The sequence below is a fragment of the Spermophilus citellus genome (assembly GCF_964194105.1).
Source record: "Spermophilus citellus genome assembly, chromosome: 5".
NCBI classification, from domain to species: Eukaryota; Metazoa; Chordata; class Mammalia; order Rodentia; family Sciuridae; genus Spermophilus; species Spermophilus citellus.
In genome coordinates, this window is record NC_138186.1 from 130,209,769 (window position 1) to 130,234,564 (window position 24,796).

Below are 24,796 nucleotides of genomic sequence, written 5' to 3' on the forward strand. Positions count from 1 at the left end.
CATGAATATGATTTTAATTTAAAATCTTATCTCTGTGTGATATGAGGGGCAAGATTTTTTGCTTTTAATATGTTATTTGCATTCATTTGAGTATGGCTCATTACCACTTATAAGATGGGCACAGAAAAAGACACTCCAATTAGCTAGTAATTAAACAGTTTCCTGGCTGGATCTTCTTGATTTGGCAGAAGACACTATTTGGATTGTTTGGGTAAGAATTTTTGTTTCTGTCATGAAAGCAAGTTAATGACTTGCCTGAATCTATCTGTCCACTCATAATGAGACCAAATACTCAGAATCACAGATATAATCCCTTTCTTTTCAGTTCCACATGCCAGTGGTGGGAGAATGGAGCAGGGATTTAGAACAAGAACAAACCTGACTTTCTTCAGGAATCGAGAAGTAGATAAATAAGATATATACACAAATAGTTAATACAAAATTCTAAAAGATGAATATAAGGTATACAAATATTTTATCTATCTAGAAAAACTATCCCCAAAAGACATATTTAGGAAAACACAATGTGGTCAGCAGACCAATCAGTATATTTAAACACAGCTGAAAAAGACTAATGGTGATGTTATTAAGATACCAGTTGCATCAGCTGCTGCTGTAATCACTTTTAATCTCTATACTAAGTTGCACTTTCAGAGATAGTGATGCTGTATATGTTTTATCTCTAGAGCTATTATAAATAAATAACTATTATCACAATTAAGACTGCTATATAGAGTTTCATGCCATCTATATTAAAACTTAACTGAAAAAATTGAAAGCATGCACTGAGATCTTTAGAATCTACTTCCTGTCTCTGATGGTAAGGACATCAGTGACTTTTTTATTATGCTTTTTTGTAGTTAACATTTCTACAAAAGAGTTGATTTATGTTTACACTGCAAGAGTCATGAAGGAATAATGCTATGTATTTTTACTCTAGTATAACCTTACAGATAGAGCTACAGACTTAAGGTTGTAATTTCTAGGTGATGATTGCTACAATTTATCACTACATGTGCTTTATTATGGATTGTTAGTAGTTGGAAGTGGCAAAGTAGTTTGAAGTGCTTCAAAAAAGTATAAGAAAGGAAGAAAAAGAAAAGAACATTCATAGAATCTTGATAGATTTAACTTTGAATGCATGAGTTACACATATAATTTCCTCCTATGTTCATATTAAGAACAATTCTTAACATGACTGCTTTGTTTAGGAATCCTAGACAATCTTATTGTGAAATAAGACTAGAGTTATAGGTTTAATTCTCATAGAAAAGTCCACTTTGCTATCATTTGTGATTATAAACTGTACCTGGGTTGTACCAGAAATTGTTGAGTATTTTTGTTCCCAAATCTGATATAATATGTAATAATATTATTGTAACACATGATTTTTATATTCATCAAACTTAATCCTTACATTTGAATAATGTGGTAGTAGTTCAGATTCTCCAATTTTTGTTCAATTTTTGAAGCAAATATTTTTGCTATAGATAAATGAATAATTCACTGGTATCTACTCAGTACTGTACACAAGTTTGAGAATCACTGAGCTAAGACTCTTGGCTTAATAGCTTTTATAGCTGGTGTTCATTCAGTTTTGTTCTGGGGATCAAATGCTCATTCAGGAATATATTTTAAAAGCATATTAATTAGTTCTGCTTCAGGCAGTGCAGTAAGCTAAAAATTCTTTTAGATCTTCCTGACAATCTACAGGAAAAACAGGAGAGTAGGTGGAGTGTGTGCAGCCCAGGAGACAAGGGCCAGTGCAGGGAACCCAGCTTTAGAGGATAGTGGTTGCTTGGGATGTGGGCACTCAGGAGTAGGGATGTTGGTGTGTGTGTGTGTGTGTGTGTGTGTGAAGAGAGAGAGAGAGAGAGAGAGAGAGAGAGAGAGAGAGAGAGAAATATATTTACCCCAATTTCAGTGTCTGTAGTACCCATAAAGAAAAAAATAGATAATTTGCTTTGATTGACCCTCATTTTAGGATTGTTTGAATTAAAAGTTCATCCTTGGAGAAACTCACATTACTGCCTGCTGGGTACTTCTAAATCTCATCTTCTGACACAGAAGGATATTTGTTGGAGGTTATTGTCAACACGGACTTGGAGGAATGCTGACTTACTTTAGAATCTTGGTGGGCTCATCCTCCACTCATCTAATCATTCAGGCAAAATAACCTATGCATCTAGCACAAAATTTCTGCTCAAGGAAAAAGAAAAAAAGTAAATTGGAATGGGTGAGCTAGCCAATGCTTTGGGAAGGTAGAAATTCTGTTGAGGTTTTTCTCACTAATTGCGGGACACTTTTTCTGTCACTGTCTCCAGTGCAGAGTGGTATGTCTTACGGAGTCAATGATCAGAGTGGTGTATGCTGTTATTTTGTACTATACAGAGATGTTTAGGACTGGACAACTGCCCATTAAGCCACATTATAAAATTACTTCCATGAACATTTCCACATTTGCAAAGTGGGATTGACAGTGAATATGGTAGGCTTGTATCTGTGAGGAGTTCTCAGTAAGTAATACATACTGTTAGCTATTAACATTCCCATTCAATTTTGTTCCTTGTAGGTAAGGAAATTGTGGCTCAGAGAAAACATTTTCTTAAATAGTAAATGTCAGAATCAATTCTATTCAGCTAAATTCATCTAACTCTGTGCTGGGATACACACGTGCATTTACAAGATGCTGGGAATGTAGCAATGAATCGGGTATGGTGGGGTCAGTAGAGTACACAAAACAGTCATCTCTCTGGATAATTCCAAAACCAGGTAGATGTATTAAAGGTCATAATTGTTCAAAACCTTGTTGGAGGAGCTAGAGCAATGGGAGAGGAGGACTGCTCCTGAGCTCTTGGTTTTGAGGTCACATTCCTCCAGAACTCCAGTGGGATTTAGAGGTCTATGAGCTAGTATACCCACCTTTGCTGCTGTTGTCCCAAAGCCTTTTACTTCTTAGTGGCATCTAGAAAGTGGAAGGTGGGCAGGTCCAGCTCCGGAATTCTGCTAACAATCTCCCAAGAGCTTCTTAGCACCAAGAGGATGGCTGTTGGTCTCCTTGAGCGTTTGAATCTTCCTCAAACATGTCATTGGAGGAACTCTTTCTGTCAGAATTCGGCTGCGATATTCATGTTTGACCTGCCAGTCCCTTAACTTCAGGGTTGTACAGCAGGACATGGATTCCAAGCTAAGCATGAGTAGAACATATAGAACACACAGCCTCTGCACTCAAAGAGCCCACATCTGTATGGGACAGAACAACTCCCGCAAGCTATAAAACAGCATGGTGAGCACAGGCATGAAGTAGATGCAGAGAAGTGACATGTGATGGAGATGATGACTGTTCTGTGTACTCTGCTGACCCAACAGTGCCTGATTTATTTTTATATTCCCATATATCATGCTTGGATCACATTGGCATGATGCAGGAAGCAAATATGAAGCTCCACAGAAGCAAGATAGTAAATATTGTAAGACCTGGAACATGATTTTTAAAAAAAGGGAAGATCACAGTGGGGCAAGAAGGAACCAATGATGTTATTTTTGTTTTGAACTTTGATGCTTGAGAAGGTGGATTAAGTCAGAATTTTGTAATAGATCTTCTTAATTGCAAAGTCAGAGCTTTCCCTGTTCTTTCACTCAGCCCAAGCTGTGATTTGGTACTGATCCAGTCACTGTATATGGAAAAATGTGTACAAGAAAGCCCTTGACTTTGTGTGTAAGTTACATGTATTCTCAACATTAGAGAATCACTGAGCTGGGACTTGGTTTAATAACCTTGATAGCTGGTATTCATTCATTTGTTTAGGAGACCAAATGTTCCTTCAAGAGTATATTTTAAAACATATTAAGCAGTTTGGCTTCAGGCAATGCAGTAGGCTAAAAATTCTCAGAGGTCTTCCTGTCATGAAGAAGCACAGTGTTGGATATATAACAACAAAATATTTACAGATGTATTACTGAACTCAGAAACATAAGAAAAGTCCTCTGGACCAAGGATCACATGAAAATCTATAGGAAAAACAGGAGAGTAGATGAAGTGTGGGCAGGTAAGAAGGCCAGCACAGTACTGGGGAGTGGGATGCTCAGGAGCAGGAAGTAGGCTTGGAAACCTTGAAGTAGGGGACAGAACATTTGAGTTCACATTCCTCTAGGTGGTTTTCCTTTGAGAAAAGGTTTTGAAAGAAAGTCTTGGGTGGACAGGAACACTTCAAAGAAATCACTAGGTCTTTCTTTTATCTAGATGGAAAAAGAATAATATCCATAAAACTAATGATGATGATCAGTCTCCCCTGGTTATCTGAGGCCATAATAGCCTCAGAAGTGCCTGAAATTTTCTATATAATGCAGTCAGAGAAATTCCAGGATGGGAAACTAAATTATAACCATATAGGTTGCTAAAGTCTTGTGCATAATAGGAGATAAAACGGATCTTGTCTGGAGAAAGGATTCCTTAAGCCAGCTGCATCAGGACACCTGATAATTAATATTAGCCACTGTGAGTCCTCCATCAACAAGATATCTTGAAAACAGTCACTAGATACAGCAAATAATTCAGAACTCTCAAGGATTCCAAAATAATATAACATGTTCAAAATGTTTGTTATAAAAGTGTTACTTATGATGAAAGTAATAAAAATGAGCAAAGACAAATACTAACAAATTAGTCATATGAGAATCTATTTTATTGGCAAAAATTAGAAAGATATGATATGTGGAACAACTGTAACTCTCTTACAATACTATGGAAAGGAGGGATATAAACTGATAGAATTTCTCTTACTGATTTTGTTAAGCTGAAATATACACACTCTATGGTTCTTGATAAACACTCTGTGTATACCCTTAAATATTTACAAGAATGAAGTCTTCAGATCACCAGTGCTGGCAATAGTAAAACAAAACCCCTGAAAACAATGTACATGGATGGAATAGATTAATTAGGGTGTACCACATGGTGGTCTAGTATTCAGCAGTGGCAGTGAACTATAGCTGCACACTATATAACTTCAAGTACAATGAACCTCAGAAACAATATTATGTGACAACAGGAGAATATATGCAGTATTGTGACACGTTTATGAAGTTTGATTATTTAAAAATGCTAACAGTGTATCTTAAGGATACATATATACACAGTAAAATATAAAATATAATGATAGAACAAAATAATTAGCAATAAGTAAAATATAATATTTATATGCTTATGTTTATAATATTTAAAATATAAAATATAAGCAAAGGAATTTTAATATGAAATTCTAAGATGTGAACAGGAGAAATAATGTGAATTTAGTCAACTTGAAAGTCCTAAATGTTCTATTTCTTAAGCCGAATGGAGGTCACTTGGGTGTTTTAGTGTTCCTCTTATTGTTTATAGGTGTGCTACTCTTTTCTTTTTATGTGTAAAATTTTACAACTTAAAATAGTTATGTTTTAATTTCTATATGGTTCATTTCTGTTATTATAATAATAATCTCTTGCTTAATGGAAACTACATATTTATAAAAGTTAGATACTTACCCAAAAAGAGACACATTTTATTTTTAGCTATTCTAATCTATTTATTTTTTGAAGTACTATTGTTTTAAGGTGTGCTAGTCTCTGACATAAAAATTGTATTTGCAAAAAATGTTAATCAGTTCTGAAAACCAGTTTACAAAATCATTAATTCACTAAGGATTCTAACGTATATTAAACAAAACAAAATATTTTTATTCAAGGTGAGTAATTCATGCATGTTTTTGAGCAGAGAATCTTATTCAAGAGATCATATAAATAAAAAATAACCCACATCTAAAGATTTCCAGTTATTATAATCCCACTTTGAGACAGTTCTGGTGGTTTAGTGTTTTTTGAGTAGACTTTTGCAGTCGGTTCAGTGTGAAAGTTGGAGCTGGTAGCAACATCTAAGTGCACTGATGTGGCATCCTTAGCATAGCTACTTGCAGAATCAAAGGTTGCAGTTGATGTGCCCTAGGAATTCCCTTCACATTGTGCAGGAGGTAGGGACACCCATTAGTTGTAAGTAGGAAGAAAATACCTCTGTTCATCACTTCAGATTCAAATGTACACTGTGTCATTTCTTGCTGAAGGAGGCTGGCTTTAGCAGAGGCCCATTATCACCCAGTGGGATCAGCTCAGAAGGTTTTTACTTTCATTTAATCTAATGAAATATATCCTCAGATTTTCTACAGTACAACTCTAGGCTTTTGTTTTGCTTAAGTATGATTTCTTTTATGTAGTTGAAATAAAGAAAGGACAATTTTTATAATAAAGTTTATATATAGTAAGAGAAAAATGAAAAAAGTGATTTTTAATAACTGGTAGCATATATATTATAAATGACTACATTTAAATTTAATAAAGCATTTTAATTTAACTAAATTTATTATAAATAATTTAAGTAAAATATTTATATAACATACATTCATTATTTGACATATCTCTCATACTTTTTATTTATGTTTCTGGGACTATAATGACAGCAGTTAGTGGTGACTTTTTTTCAACAACTCATTCTTGAGAAGGGTTTTGCTTTCTTATATAGTGGTTCATTTTCAGCACAAGAGTTACAATGTGGAAAGGCTCTTCCTTCTTCTTAGCTGCACAGATGATCTCATTTTAGTATGTGGAATAACAAATTTGACCTTTCCTAAACCTCTGCAGTATGTTAAAGCATGTCTTGACTTTGTTTCCTCCACGTTGCTCTAGGATAGTTTCCCAGCACGATTTGGAGGAATTCATTTTGTCAATCAACCCTGGTACATCCATGCCCTGTACACTGTGATCCGGCCTTTCCTGAAGGAGAAGACTCGGAAAAGGGTAGGTTGCTTTCTTTGTTTTTAAATATGTCCCATGTAATGAGTTGTGATACACACTGTGTGTATGGTAATGGCCATGGTAAAATGGGTTTCTAGGTTGTCACATAAATATTTAGCATAGAAAGCACCTTAAAATTCTTATAGACCTTGTAATTCTAAATGCTGCATTTGTGAAGAAACATTTAAAAACAAGCTTTCCTACTTTCTTATACTATAAGAGGACATGTTAATACATTGATTACACATGAAAGCCTCAGTGTAAAGTTCAAAAGAATTTTTGCCAAGTAACTACATTAATATTGCTGTACTTAATTTCAGTTAAGGTCTACAGAGAAATTAAAATAGTATTTGCTGACAAATGGGTGTTTGTTATTTTATAATATGCAATGAAATAAATATAATAAACTTTGCAATATCTGATATAATTTTGTAATAATTATCATGATCAATCACACATTTTGAAAAGAATTATAATGTTTAGACATTTTAATATTACTTTAAATTACATGTTACTTACTTGAAGATTTAGTTTTATCTAACATGAGATAATCAAAGCACATAACAACAAAATCATTTTTCTAAGACTAAGATAATAATTTACTTAAAGCATTTAGAACACTGCACAGTGTATAATACACACTAATATATTTATCATTGTTATTAAATACAGATTTTAAAATGCCTTTTAGTACATGTTCTTTCATTCAATTTTTGCAACAGCTCTGAATATGTACATTTTAAAAACATTGGCCAACTATTTATTTATTTTTCCAAATCATGTATACATTATATAATATTCAAATCAGAAGAAGTATACATATTTCTTCAAATGTTTATTATGTTTTTGTAGTGAAAATATTCAAAATCACTTCTTCTGGCTGTTTTGAAATACACAATTCATTATTCTTATTTATTGGCACCCTTCTGTAACTGATTTTTCTTATCAAACTATAATAATGTTCATAAACCAACCTTCTTCCATCTCTATCTTCCCAGCCTCTGATAACTACTATTCTACTCTCAACTCTGAAAAGTTAATTTAGTAAACTGTATCTTCTGCTGCAGAGTAAAGAAAGGAAGGTTTAGGATGGATAAGTAATGGTCTTACTCATCTCATCTACACAGCTGTAAAGTTGTAGAGCTAATAAGAAAACCCAAATCACCCAACTCCATATTTACACCTATTCCCACCTCTTTGTGCTGTATCCATTTCCCAAATGATTTGTTGCACAGGAAAATATACTTACTTCTAGACCAATTATGAGAAGGTAAGTCTCCCTGTTTGTCAAATGACTGAGAAGGTGCTTCAGGTATTTCTGTGTTGCAGAGCCCTCATTTTGAGTGTGAATGTGCAGTAATTATGGGTTCATATCAAACATTAGTGAACAGAGCGCTTACTGTGTATGAATTTGTTGAAAACATTTCAATTATAATTTACATTAAGAATTGTTTCTACCACCAAGAATCAAATTATTGGTATTTTAAAATTCAGAAAGTATGTTGAAGTGCCTCACAAATGCTCTTTCAAGGTTGTTCTATGAAAGAGTGATCAGGTTATCCAAAGCACCTGCTTGGGCTTTTAGTACAAAGTATTCTAGTCAGTACTTATGTAGTGTTCACTCTGTGCCACATGCTGTTCTCAGCTTTACATATGTTAACTCACTTATTCTTTGTAACAATGTTTTAGGGTAAGAATTGTTATTTTTCTCATTTCATAGATAGGAAAATGAGGCATAGAAGATTAAGCAATTTGCTCTGAATCACAGCTAGTAGGTAGCAGAACTGGATATCTGGATATATGGGGAATAGTTACAGGCAGAGGGGATTGTGAGGGTAAGCACATGTCTAGTTGTCTAATGCATTTGGCAAATAACAAGATGACCTGAAAAGCTAGAGCAAAATTAACTGTGAGGGATGGTGGTACAGGATGGATAGGAAGGACAATGGTGCACCAGATCATATATGGCCATGTAGTCCATTGCAAGGATCTGGACTTTCAGAGTGAAATGGGAAATATTTCAAGGGCTTTGACTACAAGGGTGACTTTTTCTGACATGATTTTAACATGATCTTGCTATATTAAAAGGAAAAAATAAAAATCACTGAAGAAGTTCAGGTTTAGAAAACTAGGAAAGCAACATGTTTTGTGATTGAATTTGACAATTTTAGCAATGCCTAGAAGACTACATTGCTGGTACTATTCTGGATGGAAATGAGGTATCCAGAATTTACCATTTTAATTAAAATTATATGACTTGGAAATTTTCATATAAAAATAATTATAGGTTAAATGCCTTTAATTTGTACTTATAAAGTCAATGCATAATGCAAAGCTATTATTACAGTTCTTAATGGAATTACAAATGACTCAACATTACAATATTACTTAACACCTCACACTTGAGTTGCTATAAATCTGTGTTCTGAAAAAGTGGTGAAAGAAAACCTAAAGAAGAATTGTGAATCTCAGCTATGTAAAAAACATCTAGTTCTTCATTTTATCAAATTAAATGAAATATGAGTTTGATCCTCCAACATGGTGGGCTGATAATAATATTAATCTTTGGTGTTACAAGTCCCTTCTCAAATTCGAGACCAGGATCTGGAATCTTTCACACCAAACTTCTCTTCCATTATAAACACTTCCAACATCCCCACTGATCAAGCCAATATTTGTTTCTGGAACTAAGACTTCCATCTGCTCTTAAATTGTCTGTTAAAGAGGTACATCCCAGTTCAAGTTGGAAACCAAGGGCTCAGCTTCAACCCACAACTAGCACTCTTCACTCAGCCAGAGCTATGGCCTTGTGACTTTCCAAGAGTTGAAAGGAAGCAGGTTTTCTCAGTAGTTGGCACAAATTTCTATTTCTTCCTCAATATGGTGAACCCCATTTTCTGTTGCTTGTTGATTCTCAAAAGTTTTTCACCCTCTTCCTTTCTATTCCAAATCACTTAGCACAATCTCTTTAATGGCATAGTGTAGGAAATCAAAATAGTACTGAAAGTATTATTCAATTTAATTCTTAAAATTGGCAAAGAAGCGAACAGGACCAGATTTCTTGTTTGAAATGGAAAAAAAAAACAGCATAAGAAAAAAGAAACAATAAAATAAAGTTTGTTACTACACAAAATTTTTCAAAGAAAAAGAAAGAAAGAAGTCTAAGGGCAAAAATTTACCAGTTAGGCAATTGCAGTGCATCCTTTTTGCTGAGTCCAGATGAGCTAGTCACATTTAACCTTTTTCCATAAACTCAGGTAAATTCATAAAGAGCATCTTCATATGATATGCATTTTCCAACAAATTTTGGATTTGTAGAAACAATGGTATTGTTTCTCTACATATCTTCAAAGTAGCATCTTCATAATGTAAATAAATCGTATTATACATGGAAGATGCTATAAAAACATGGTGTAGAAAAAGTGGGTAATCCTTTCCAGGTTGGGCAAGGCTATAATGTTAAATAGTCGATTTTCAAACAAAGATGAGGTTGTGGAACAATAAGCTGTGGCAACATTTGCAGGCAGAAATCTCCAGGCAGAACAAAGATCCATTGCAAATGCCCTGAGGCACTATGTCCCTATGGGGAGTGAGAATTAGATGTTTTCAGAGAAGTTGTTCTTACAGAGTCTTACAGCGTTTACTCAGAGAAAGAAGTCAGTGGGAATTGTGAGCGGAATGATATTGTCCTACTTATATTTTCATATGGTCTCTCCCATCTTCAGAATGGAGAGAAGTTGGATAAGTAGAAGCAGGAGAACTGATCAGGAGGCTAATGCAGTAATACAATTTACAAGATGATAGTAATTTGAGTCATTGTTATAGGGATGGACTTGGTAACAGTGATTGTATTCAGGGTACATTTTGAAAACAGCACCAAAAAGATTAGCTGACAGATAATAAGAGGAGTAAAGGATGAATCAAAGGCTTTGGTTTGAGAAGCTCTAAAAGGATAATCATACCATTAACTGATATTGAAAATAGGGAGAAGATCTGGGAGGAAGTTTATGAGTTCAATTTTGGAATTGTTAAATTTGAGGACCCCATTAAACATTTAAATGAGGATATCAAGTAGAGTGGAAATTCAGATATGGAGTTTAAGGAAGAGTTCTGGATTCCAGATGTCTTTTTAGTATATGGACAATATTGTAAAGCCGCTGACTGAAAGAAATGGATTGAATGAGAACACCAAAGAGGGAGCATGGTTTAAAAAGAGAATAGCTCCAAAAACTGAGACCTGGAACTCTCCAATGTTAAAATTTTGGAAGAGTAAGAAAAGTCTAGCAAGGTAAGAGACAATCAAAGGACACTGGAAGGAAATGTTTTAGCCAAGAGGTCTTATTAAGGAAGTCAGTTCCTAAGCTGACATGGAAGAGATTTGGGCCTACTTTTTCCTCTATCAGTCGCAGGGTCTCTGTTCTAGTGACTCAGTTCTTGATTCACTTTGAGTTAAGTTTGTGCAGGGTGAGAAGGGTTTAATTTCATTTGTTACATATGGATTTTCAGTTTTCCCAGCACCACTTGTTGAAGAGTCTATCTTTTCTCCAACGTATGTCAGTGACACTGTTTTCTAGTATGAAACAACTATATTTATGTGGGTTTGTCTCTGAGTCTTCTATTTTGTACCACTGGTCTATGTATCTGTTTTGGTGCCAATACCATCCATTTTTTGTTACTATGGCTCTATGTGTAGTATAATTTAAGGTCTGGTATTGTGATGCCTCCTGTTTCACTTTTCTTGCTAAGGAAAATTTTGGCTATTCTGGGTCTCTTATTTTTCCAAATGAATTTCATGATTACTTTTTCTAGTTCTGCAAAGAATGTCACTGGGATTTTAAAAGTAATTGCTTTAAATCTGTGTAACGCTTTTGGTAGTACGGACATTTGACAATATAAATTCTGCCAATCCAAGGACATGGGAGATTTTTCCATCTTCTAAGGCATTCTTCAGTTTCTTTATTTTTCTGTAGTTGTCATTATAGATGTTTTTCTCCTCTTTTGTTAAATTGATTTCCCAAATATTTTTTGAGGCTATTGTGAATGGGGTAGTTTTTCTAATTTCTCTTTCAGTGGATTTATCACTGATGTATAGGAATGCAAATGATTTATGGGTATTAATTTTATATTCTGCTAACTTGTTGAATTCATTTATTAGTTCCTGAAGTTTTCTGGTGGAATTTTTTGGATCTTCTAAATATAGAATCATGTCATTAGCAAATAGTTATAGTTTGAGTTATTCTTTTCCTATTCCTATCCCTTTAATTTCTTTCTTCTGTCTAATTGCTCTGGTTAGAGTCTCAAGGATGATGTTGCATAAAAGTGGTGAAAGAGGGCATCTTTGTCTTGTTTCCGTTTTTAGAGGGCATGTTTTTGATTTTTCTCCATTTAGAATGATGTTGGCCTTGGGTTTAGCATAGATACCTTTTACAAAGTTGTGATATGTTCCTACTATCCCTAGTTTTTCTAGTGTTTTAAGCTTGAAGGAGTGCTGTATTTTGTCAAATGCTTTCTCAGCATCTATTGAAATGATTATATGAATCTGACTCACAATGCCCACAAAGTAAAATCAAGAATCAATAAATGGGATGAATCAAACAAAAAGGTTCTTTACAGCAAAGAAAACAATCAATAACGTAAAGAGAGAGCCTACAGAATGAGAGAAAATCTGAACCACATGAACTTCAGATAGAGCATTGAACTCCAGGATATAAAAAGAACTCAAAAAACTTAACACACACACACACACACACACACACCAAATAACCCAGTCAATAAATTAGCTAAAGAACTAACAGACACTTCAATAGAAGAAGAAATACAATTGATCAACAAATATATGAAAAGTGTTCAACATCTCTAGCAATTAGAGAAAAACAAATCAAAACTACACTGAGATTTTTATCTCACTGTAGTCAGAATGGCAATTATTAAGAATACAAGTGATAATAAATGTTGGTAAGAATGTGGGACTGCAAATTGTTGCAACTACTATAGAAAGCAATATGTAGGTTCCTCAGAAAAATTGGAATGAAACCACAATTTAACCCAGTTATCCCACTCCTTGAATTATACCTAAAGGGCTTAAAATAAGCATATACAGTAACTCAGCCACATCAATATTTATAGCAGCTCAATTCACAATAGCTAAACAATGAAACCAACCTAGATGCCCTTCAACAGATGAATGGATAAAGAAAATGTGGTTTATGTACACAATGGGATATTACTCAGCCTTAAAAGAAAAATGAAATTATGGCATTTGGTGGTAAATGAATGGAGCTAGATAATATTATGTCAAGTGAAATAAGCCAAACCCAAAGAACCAAAGGTCAAATATTTTTTCTGAAATGCAGATTCTAATTCACAATAAGGAGATGGGGCTAGGGAAGCATAGAGATACTTTGGATTAGACGGAGGAGAGTAAAGAGAGGACATGGGGTATGAAGGTTGGAAAGACAGTGGGATGAATCAGACATTATTACTGTATGTGCATATATGATTATACTCCAGGTGTGGTTCTACATCATGTACAATCAGAAGAATGAAAAGTTATATTCCATTTGTGTATGATGTGTCAAAATGCATTCTACGGTCATCTGTAACTACTTAGACTTGAGGACCGAATGCTGTATTTAGCAATTAGTAGGATCTTGTCAGAAGCTATATTCATATAGTGGTAAGGGACAAAACTTGTTTGGATTGAATTTAGGAAAAATTGGAAGAGAGTATTTGGGCAATGAACAGACAACTCCTTTGGAGTGTTCTGCAACATAAGGAAGGAGAGATGTAGGGTAACAACTGCAGATAGGTACAGAGCCAAGAGAGGTTTTACATGACTGCATGGGGTATAGTGGAGTTAGCTTGTTTTTCTTTCAGATGGGAAAGATCCAGTAGAGAGAGGAAATTTGTGATGTGGGAGAGAGAAACAGATAAGAGAGACTTGGGAGAAGTATAGCTGAGTGGGGGATGGATTATGGATTTTAGTGCGCATGTGGAGAGTTTGGCTTTGGTGGGGTTTATCCCCCACATTGTACCAGCAGTGAAGGCAGAGTACATGGACACACATGCTGGTGGTTGGATCTCCTCTGGTTGGCCTATTTTCTCAGTAAAAGTGTAAGCAAGGGCAAAGCTGAGAGGGTTTCTGAGGGAGGAGATAGCAGAGTGTTAGGGAAGAGAAAGGAAGTCAGTGTGCTAGGATTTTTTACTGTTCTAAGGATTTTTTAAAAAAAAATTATTGTATCGTAACTCTTGCATGACTTGAAGGAAGAAATGCACTTGATTAAAAAAAATCTTACATACCTAATAAAATAACAGTTTCAGGTGCTTTCTTGGGAAAATTCTTTTCATTTCTGATAAGAGGAACCTGAGGTGGGGGCAGAGAGAAAGAATATTATTTTCCTGGAAATAAATATTGTCTCTTGTGCTCAAAGACTGGAACAGGAAGGTGTGAAGTTTGCAATTAACTCCGTGTTATCTGGGCAGATGGTACCTTCCACCACTGTAGGCCCCCAGCATCGTGTATTATAGCTGCTGCTTGCTTTTCTTGCTTTGGCCAGTGACCTGCTGTTTTCTGTTTTACTCTTTCATAATTCATTTAAAATGCTTGCTAACTGTTGATTCCCATCCCTCTGATTTTATTTAGTGTTGTAGACTAATCTTTCTTTGTTGCCCTATGTATTTACTTCTGCTGATTCTAAAATTACAAAAAGCAAATACTAATGTGCTACCCTGTTTATCTTGAACCTGAAATATGAAACTATTGTGTAAATTATCAACTATCATTCTTAAATATTACATAAATTTATATGAATGACAATAATGCTATAACAGAGAAGTTAAAATGAAAAAAAGAAAGGAGTAGCAAATCACGGAGAAATAAATCTTCAATATGTGACTTGATAAGTCTTCCATTTAATAAATGAGCACTTCGTAGACAATAATACCAATAATTAATGTTTACATACAATGCTGCATTTTCAACCCATTGTTGGGCTTTCTGTTTGGACAATAAATATGGAAATCTCTAGAAGAGGGGATGCTGGCAGTTGCAGAACATACATCCCTTGGGACAAGAACCTCACTCAGCCTTTCATTATGAGGATACTAATCTACTTCTTTTATTTACAGCACCTTCTTTGCATTATAAAGCAGTAATTTGGTGGTTACAGTATTCTTGTTTTTATTGATGATAAAGAGAAAGCCATACTGGCGACAGCTTCTGGGCTTAATATCTCAGACAGACTCTGTAATTGATGAGTCCCTCATGAGCAGGGTCTGTTCTAACAGCATTCATTGTGCGAATCACCAGGCTTGCACAGCCAATATCAGGACTGTGTGCAGATCAGCACAGACATCTTATTCTGCCCGTGCCCTGGACTATGAAGCAGAAAACCTTATTTGTGGTTCTAGCTCTTTAGGCATTCATTATCTGATCTTCCAGAAACTACCTAACAGTTCTGAACCTCAGGATTTTATATGAAATATTAGAACAGTAGTAGCAGCCTTACCTGTTTCAAAGAGGAGATGAGAGGTTTAAATATTTTAACAGACATGGGAGAGTCTTATATTTTCTTTTCCCATCTGCTCTTCTTCCCCAGAGCATTTGGAATGGTATTTAATTTTCTATCACCCTTTTCTTGCTCCTTAGATATTTCTGCATGGTAACAATCTGAACAGTCTACACCAACTAATTCATCCTGAGATCCTGCCCTCTGAGTTTGGAGGAATGCTGCCCCCTTATGACATGGGAACATGGGCAAGAACACTGCTAGACCACGAGTATGACGATGACAGTGAGTACAACGTGGACTCCTACAGCATGCCTGTGAAGGAAGTAGAAAAGGAGCTCTCCCCAAAGTCCATGAAGAGGTATGTGGGAGGTGACTGGGAGGTGATCTGGGGATGGGTTGGGGAGGCATCCTAAGTCTATCTCCAAGTTTTATACAATTTTCCTATATGTATATATTTCTTTGTGTAATTTTAAAACCTTTCATGTCCCCATGATTGGATGTTCAGTAATTTTAAGTCAAAGACAAATTTTTTTTTCCAGTGAGAACATTTAATATTGACTCTCTTGAATTTTAAGTCAAAGATAAAGTCTTTTGTTTTTAGTAAGAACATTTAATATTTATTCTCTTAGCAGTTTTCAAATATAAAGCACATTACTATTAACTAAGTCCCCGTACTATACAGTAGATCTACAGAACTTATTCTTCCACTCTAACTGAAACTTAGTCCTCTTTGACCAATGCCTCCCTGTTTATCCTATGATCCCTTCCTAACTGCTGGCAACCACATTCTGCTCTGTAAAGGTATGTGTTGAAATATCTTAGATTCCCCCTGTAAGTGAGATCATATAGAATTTGTCCACCATAAATACATGCAATTATTATCTGTTGGTTTAAAAAAGGTCAAGTCATTCAAGGTAACCTCAACTTAGTGTTTTGTTTTTTTTTCAGATTCATAGACAAATCTAGCAGGACTCTTAGAAATCACCAAATCCGGTAGTTTTCAAATGATACCCTGAGGAATCCAGGCTTTTGATGGGGTACCTCAGGCCAGCAGGGGGGTGTGGGGAGAGTACCCCTTTCCCCTGTAGTGCTAGCAACTTTCCTTAGCTAATATATTGGATTTGTAAGATTTCCTTTGAAGAAAAGCATCACACAGAGACACACAGATGCACATGTAGACAGACATGTGCATGCACACACATACACACATACACACACTTCAATTCAGACACTAGGTTCAAAGTTTATGCTACATTTTCAGTATCTTTGCCAAGTCTTTGTCTAATGGTCTAATATTTCCTGTGCAGAGCATTCTATTTCTTTACAGGTTTAGTTCACTGTTGAATCACTTGCTTTGACTCATGGCACTTTTATGTCTGCTTTCTTTCAATCAGTGGATGAGGGAGTCAAAGACACACAAATGCACACATATGCATAACTGGTTCTGAGTTTGCATCCTGTGGCAAAAAAAAAAAAAAAGACGTCTAAGTCATGCATGTAACAAATCAACTCAGGAGGCTGAGGTAGGAGGATGGCAAATTCAGGGCCAACCTAGACAATTTAGTGAAATCCTGTCTCACACACACAAACAAAAAATTAAATTAATTTAAATTAAGAGGGTGGGGATATAGTGCAGTTGTAGTATGCTCCTGTGCTCAGTCTCTCCATCCAAACCCACCACACACACAAATGCCTAATATTTAGGCTTCTCCATACTACACCAGCTCAGAGTAAAATACAATAATGGTAACAAATATTATTTCTCTGGCTCACTTCCCACCCACAGAAATAATGGGAATTGCCACCCCAGCAACACTTTTTTTCACTACTTCAAGTAGGACCCAATGACATATCACTTGTCATGCCAAACCATGTCCTGTGTACTTTTTGATGGAAGTCTGCTTTGGTAGCATGCCTGGTCCTTAAGGCCAGTCTCTTTCATGATGTTGCTTTTGTGTGTGTATGTGAGAACTTTCCCTCTACAGACTTTGAAGAAAATGGAAAGGTTAGAAACTTCACCTGCTATAATTTCCCCACTAGTTAAAAAACTTATATTTAAACCAACTCTTCACTTCTCAACTCTCTTCTCTTAGAATAGCACTTCCTGATTTCAGAGCTATGCTCTCCTAATCTAAAAAGTTTATTGATGGGATCTCAAAGGATTCTGTTAAGGGTGTGCAAAATCTTGGGGGGGCATATGTATCAATGAGTATGTATACACATGAGCATTTTATTTTTCTGGGGAGAAAACATAAGCTTTATCAAATTCTCAAAGAACTTTCATAAGCAAAAATTCTTAAAAGTAATTATCTGTGAATAGCTCCCTTCTAATAAAAGTAATTATAATAATAATCATTGTTATACTCTATCATTCACTCTGTACTTACCATAAGTGAGACTTACATATTTTTTCACATTAATTTACTTAATCCTCATAGCAATCCTGTTATTCAGATATTTTATCCTCAATGTAACATATTCTATATTTAGCAGAGAAGGGCTCGAACCTATGAGGTATACTGTCTTTCTTCTTGATGACATAAAGCTTTTCTACCCCTTCATGACAGCATGGCACCAGCTCCCTCTCTTTGGAACTGAGCTATATAATGATTTAGAGACCAGGTGTCATGGATGTCCCCTACCTTCCTCCTTTCCCAGTTAATAAAGTCCTTTTCCTTTGTCCATTTGTCCTGTGACATGCACTGTTGTGGACCATTGCGTGAGCCTGCTTCTCTCTTTATTCCACAATAGCACCCATGCCTACACTCTGCTCACCTGCACCCCTCCCTCCAAACCTTTCCTAACTGCCCTTTTAGGCCCCCATTTACTACCCACATGGCAATTTAAAAATCTTTCTAAAAGGTAATTCAGATCCTTTCCTATTTCTGACTTAAATTTTAAATGACTACTTATTATGTGATGAATAAAATCAACCCCATATTGTGGCTAACAGTGCTCTGTGATCTGCCCCTGCCTTCCTTTCTTCTCTCGTTTAGCAAACCTACATTTCCTACCTTTCAGATCCCTAGGCTCCTATCTCTTCCTTCAGCCTCTTCAGCTTATTCCTATTAGGGAGTTTTGCCCTTGTCACTGCTGCCTGAAATGCTCTTTTCCTGCATCCTCAAATGGCTGGTCCCAGTCAGAGGTCACCTCCTCCAGTCTTTGGTCTTTCTCTGATACCTGGTCTTGGTTATCTGTATTTGCATCCAATTCTAATTACAATCTATTAATTTCCTGCATTTATTTTATTCTATTTTTTTTGCAGCATTAGGTTTGTGAAATGACTGATTTTATCTAATTTGATATCCAGTTCCCCAGTGTAAGCTTAATGGGGTCTTGGTGGCTTTGTCTATCCTATTTTCTTTGGATAGGACTCCCCAGTGCCTGGAGGAAAGAGTTGCTTATAGCAAATGCTCACTAAATTCCAGTCGGGTAAAGGAAGGAGTACTTCTGTCTGTCAGTGGTTATCTTTAAGTTCAGTGTTCAAACTGAATAGGTGACATCTGTCCTTAGTGTCACCACAGGCCTTGAGGTTCCAGAATTCTGGTTCTCAGTGTGGGTCTCCTTGGCATCTTCTGTTGCTCTCACTGTTTCTCAGGTGGCCACAGCACACTGTCAACTCTTAATGTCCTTTGTGAAACTGGGAAGTCCCTTTTTTTTTATCAAGTCATCTCCTAATTCTCTTTCTATATTTAGATTTTTTCCCCCCAAAAAAATCCTTTTAATTGATTCGCACCATCTTGTTAGAGTTGGCTTAGTTTATCCACCTTCTGAAGTTACTCTAGATCCTGATTCTCTTCTCCAAGTAATTAGGCCATTTTGTCCCCTGCAGACTTGGCTTACAGCACATCCATTGCCCCAATCCTGTGTCTTCCTTCTCACAGGGGCTGATTAGACTTTTAGATGTCCTTCAGTATAGGTTTTATAATCCTGTTGGCAAAATCCTGAAGAGAATGGCATTATGAAAGTTGTTTCATTTGATTTTCTTGTTCTTTGTGTCAGGACTTGCAGTTCTCCGTCAAGGATAGGAGGGGATTGCCTCTGAGTTTCCCTCTAACTCCCCTTGTCCTTTTGCCTTTTCAATTTTATATTATCCTTAGGTTGAGAAGGAATAAATAATTCTATTACCAAAGGTTGTTTGTAATTATTCCTTTGGGTGTATTTATTCAGACACATAAAAAGACGAACTTGTCCTCCTGTGCACATTTGCAGAGGAAGAGAACAATTATATGAAAAGATACCAAGTTCTCTAGATTTTTGAGTGTTTTAGATCTAGGAAGTCTCTTTTACCTTGAGTCTCCAATGCTTGGGATAGTGTCTAGCACCGAACAGTTGCAGTGAGTACTTATATTCATATGGTCATGTGATATGAGCTTCTGATTTTATTGAATGGTATCAAACATTTATTATTACTACATGCCAAAACTTTTTCTATTGACTTGTGTATGGGGACTCATTCGTCTCTTGAAGCAGCTAATAAAGTAGTCCTGTCCCCATTTTATTAAAGAGAACAGAACACAGGAAAGGTATATGCCTTCCATATGTTGCCTAAGTACAGAGAAGCAATGCTAATTTCAGTACTTGGGCAACAGTGTTCTATTAGCCATTTCCTTAAGCACTATTGTAAAAATTTGTGCTGGGCTTATGCATTATTATGTCGGGTCCTCACTATACTTCTTTAATGTAAAGGATCTTTTCCCCATTTTGCAAACGAGAGAACAAAATTCTTAGGATGTTTAAATTGCCTTCTTGTGATCACAGAGCTAGGAAGTTGTTACAATTGAAATTTACCTCTCTCCAAATTCTAACTTCTTAAGCATTTTGGTATAGCACAATATTGTGGATGCTCAATGAATGAATAAATGAGTATTTGACAACCAAATTTAAATTATTGGATATTTATTCATTGAAAGGACAGTATGGGCTGTGTGGGGACTCCTGAGATATTATAAGTCAATGGTAGGCAGCTCTCTCACTGCAGCTAGAATAAACCTATTCATTAACTGACACCACAAAAACTATCTTCCTCTTCCATATGAAAAAAAAGTAAAAATAAAAACAAATCTAGTCTAAATAACAGTATACATGGGGCAACTAAATACCAGAAAAATATTTTAATTGCAAACCATTACTGTGTGGCTTTTTTCCCTCTTGCTGAGGAATTGTTCTACTTTAGAAGCAGCATTCATTAACCAACAATTTTGTTATCTGGAAGTCATGAAGAAAGCAAGCTAGGAATTTAAGTTAAGTTCAAGTGTGATATAATTTAAAATATTTTGTTAAAATTGCCATAACTTTTAATAATATTTTTTTAGAAGCCACGATGCATATAGACTTAAAGAATGTGTATATGTGTGTGTGACTTTCTTTATCTGTTGTAATAGAATATGATGGCAGCTGCAAATACTTACCTTGTCTGCATTATGCAGTCTGAATAGCTTTGACATTTACTTATTGATATAATCAATATGGATCTCAACCTTTTAATACATATGACTTAAGGGGATTTTTAAAATCTGTTTACTATAAATGCTTTCTTCATTATCCTCATTACTCTTCATTTTGAATACCTAACACGGAAGTTCTTTTAGTATGGAAATCACATGTATTAAAGTCGAGATCTTGCTGTTCATGAAACCCTGTGATGTGCTGTCCTCTCTGTGTTCCTTCCCCTCCTCATCCTTTCTCCTCCTCTCTCATTTTTTCTCTTGAAAACACAAAGAGGGCTGGGGATGTGGCTCAAGCGGTAGCGCGCTCGCTTGGCATGCGTGCGACCCGGGTTCGAACCTCAGCACCACATACCAACAAAGATGTTGTGTCTGCCGAGAACTAAAATAAATAAATAAATTCTCTCTCTCTCTCTCTCTCTCTCTCTCTCTCTCTCTCTCTCTCTCTCTCTCTCTCTCCCCTTTCCTCTCTCTTAAAAAAAAAAAAAAAGAAAACACAAAGACACAAAACTTCAGTCAGTTTTCTTTCTGAGACAAATATCTATCTAATGCCTACTTAATATTCAGATTAAATGCAGAAAATAAGTTAGAAAACAAAACAAACCTCTTTTTTTAAATTAATCCTTTCACCTTTATTTCCATTCCCACTTTTGAAACAAATTTAGGTTTACTTAGCTGAAGGAGATAATTTGTGAGTTAATCCTATAATTTTTCTTTTTTTGATAATTAGTTCCATTGCTGTTCATTTTCATTAGCATGTGTGCTTGTATTTTAGCTTATAGTCTCTCTTTTGGAAAGTTAATGAGGTCTGCTAAGAGGCATATTGCCACAGCAGAAGCCAATTGGCTGGTATGCAGCAGCAGGGGAGAATTCATTACAGAGGAGAATTTTAAAAGGCAGCTGCCTCCTTAATGCTATGGCTATTAAGATTGCAGCATCCTGCCACAACTGTAGCATGTTTCACTGATTTTCCTCCTTCCTGCTTTCATGTTGTTTCCTAATGATGAATCAGAATATAATTCCCACCTGCTATCAAAGGCAGGTATAAGGAAGTTTTCAAATTATGTGGTTTCTTAATTATAGTGTGTTGCTTCCTCAAAAAGAGTATGTATATGTGTGTATGTGTGTATTTTTTTAAGTTTATATATATATATATATATTTAAGTCATTAATCATTTTTTAAAAAGCTTTAAGAGTAAAGCTGATTTTATTGAATATTCTATTGGGAACTGTAACAAAAGCAACATTTGAATTCTGATTTTTTGTTGATATAATCCTTAATGTAAAAATGATGGTTAAGGAAAACACATTCACATTGAATTTGTTTCATAGGTATTTTTAAGGCAGGAATCAAGCCTTCTGTCATTTCTATCCAATTTTTAATAACAATCATTTCACTGTAGTGTTTTCTCGTTCCATTTGAATATATAAGAAAGCATCTGCCCTACACTAGAAATTCTTGATGTCTCAAAAAAGGAGACTTGTTCAGTCATGACGAGGAGATTGGAGGCCTATTATTATCTATTTAGAATCCTTTTCTTCCCACTACTCTACTGAGAGGCCAGAGGGAACTGTTTCCTCACTCTGATACCAAACACCACCATCAGTGTTTCTCTAAATTTGCAATATCCACAGTTCATAAATTCCTTGATGTAGGAGAGGATAATCCACATCCACGGGAGAAGTAATGGCAAAGAAAAGACAGAGAAGAGAATATTATCAGGTAATTATTTGGTACCAATCACTGACCTTGGCTTTCTTTATCCTTTGCAGATCCCAATCAGTAGTGGACCCCACTGTACTAAAGCGCATGGATAAAAACGAGGAAGAAAACATGCAACCTTTGCTTTCTCTGGACTAATAACTTCTCCACGCCCACTCCACGGATTAGAAATGGAAGGTACTAGTTTTCAGCAACAGGGCTAGCACTGTGGAGGAATTACCAGCCGGAAATCTATTTATTCATGTTAATGTAGCATAATATATAATAAGGCATCAGGCTTTCTCATTTGCCTGAACCATGGGTGCCCTGGGCTGGATTTAAAAAAAAAAAATGTCAATAATTTATTCTGTAAGTGCCAAGTTCTTTGTAAATACAATGTAATCTTCATGTCAAGTTTGTACATTTTGGTAGCGATTTACTTTGGGAAAGATTGACTCAAAACTTGAAGCCAGTGATATGAACTATAACAAAAAGCAGAAAAGACGCATAAAGTATCAAAGGTAATTTAAATGTAGCCCTGTTTCCTATGAAGCCATATTTCTGCTCTCATAGTGAATAGTTTCCTTGTTTTGTCTCTGAAACTCAATATTCAAGTATACTTTGGGCACAAGAAACTATAGAAATTATTGTAATTAATGTAGTCTTATTTAGTGATATTCACTTCAGACAGAATGTGTCCTAGGACTATCACTGGCTTTGCATTCTGGAGACAGAGAATGACAGATGAGCTGGTGAACTAACTAAACACTTGAACTCTTTCATGTTCATTCCTGGAGTCTTGCAAAAAGATGTCTCCCCACTTAAAATGTGGAATTTTGAACTGCTGTCTTCACCACGTGTCCTTTATTCAAGACCCCCTCGTTCCCCCATGTGATGTACTTTAAAAATGTTTCCCTTCAAAACTCTTTGGCCAAGAAAATGTGACTAGCATTTTGACATCTAATTTGGAAAACAAAATTTGCCACTTATAAATAAGTAGCTAATTTCTAATTGTTGTGCACTTGTTGAAATATATATATATATATATATATATATATATATATATATATATATTCACAATACAACATATATATTTTTACTGAGCTCTAATAAATCCTTGATGTGACAGGCTTATAAAATAAATCATGCATATTAATGATGTTAGAGATGTTGTAGATAATTAATTGTCTGGGATACTAACTCTGGAAAATCACCTTACTGAAGTTAATGAAAATGAGAAATAGTGAAACACACTTTAATGTACCTATATAAGGGACACACAATATACTTTATAATATATTTTGAATATATGCCACTTTTCTGAAATATGTTTTTCCTTCAAACAATAGGTCTCAACATTGTGTAGATGAACAAAAAGTTAATTATTTTTTCTTGGTTTTAGTTAGTTGTCATAGAGTTCTTGTATGTCTGCTTTTTTCCCCCCAAAAGATTGAAAGAATATGGTGCAACCAGGTTATAATGAAAGCATGTGAGGGCATCTGAGCATATGATCGTTTAAATCTGTTTTTAAAATCTGTATATTATTTAAAATTTTATTTTCTGAAAGTTTTATGATATAGCACATTTAAGATCTTATTTTAAATCTCAAACTCCAGCATGAAAAAGCAAGATTTTTATCACCCTTTCAGCATGATCACGATGAATTTTGAGACTGAGAATTTACCATTGATGTGTTCTTTTGAAAGACAAATATCTGCAATAACTGGGAAACCAACATAAGTAAAGGCATGTAATGAATGACCTTTACATACTTCTAGCCAAAAGCTTCAAAAACTCCCATTATGATTCTACTACCAATCTTAAAATCAAACCAGTACAACATTCTGCAACATACCAAGACTGTCTGACATTAATAAAAATACATAAATTAACATGATTAAAAGACACTTTAGGAATGGCAGCTTCCTATCAAGAGCAAAGGAATAAGGACTGTCAAGAACTCTACCCACCCTTGTTACAGAGATTAGAATGATCGGGGGATTAAAAGCTACAGCAATTTTCTAAGAACACAACCCTTTATGTAATTATGTTTTTGTTTACCTGACATACATGCTATAGTTCTGGCTTTGTGTACTACATAAACATGTGGTAGGCAATACGATCTATTGAAATCCAATAGAAATCACAGAAGTACAGAAGGGCAATCAACTGTTCTTTCTTACGAATTTCTCTGAATGTGCACCCTTTATTGCCAGTTTTCAGAATTCTACCAGCTTCAGATGTCAACCAGCACAGTCAGCTTCTTTCTCCTGTCATATAGTCAGTGTCATATATAAAAATAACTAGTATCATTT

General features: G+C 35.3%; 1 protein-coding gene across 1 annotated transcript in view; it reads left to right on the top strand.

The window, feature by feature from the left end:
* CLVS2 (clavesin 2) overlaps positions 1-22,640 on the top strand; it is a gene marked incomplete at its 3' end in the record, with an annotated part of 68,881 nt that extends 46,241 nt beyond the window's left edge. The window contains exons 3-5 of the mRNA XM_081294743.1: positions 6,715-6,825; positions 15,470-15,690; positions 22,553-22,640. Coding sequence (XP_081150869.1) covers positions 6,715-6,825; positions 15,470-15,690; positions 22,553-22,640 — 420 coding nt within the window. The remainder of the gene's footprint in view (positions 1-6,714; positions 6,826-15,469; positions 15,691-22,552) is intronic.
* Positions 22,641-24,796: the final 2,156 nt, after the last annotated feature.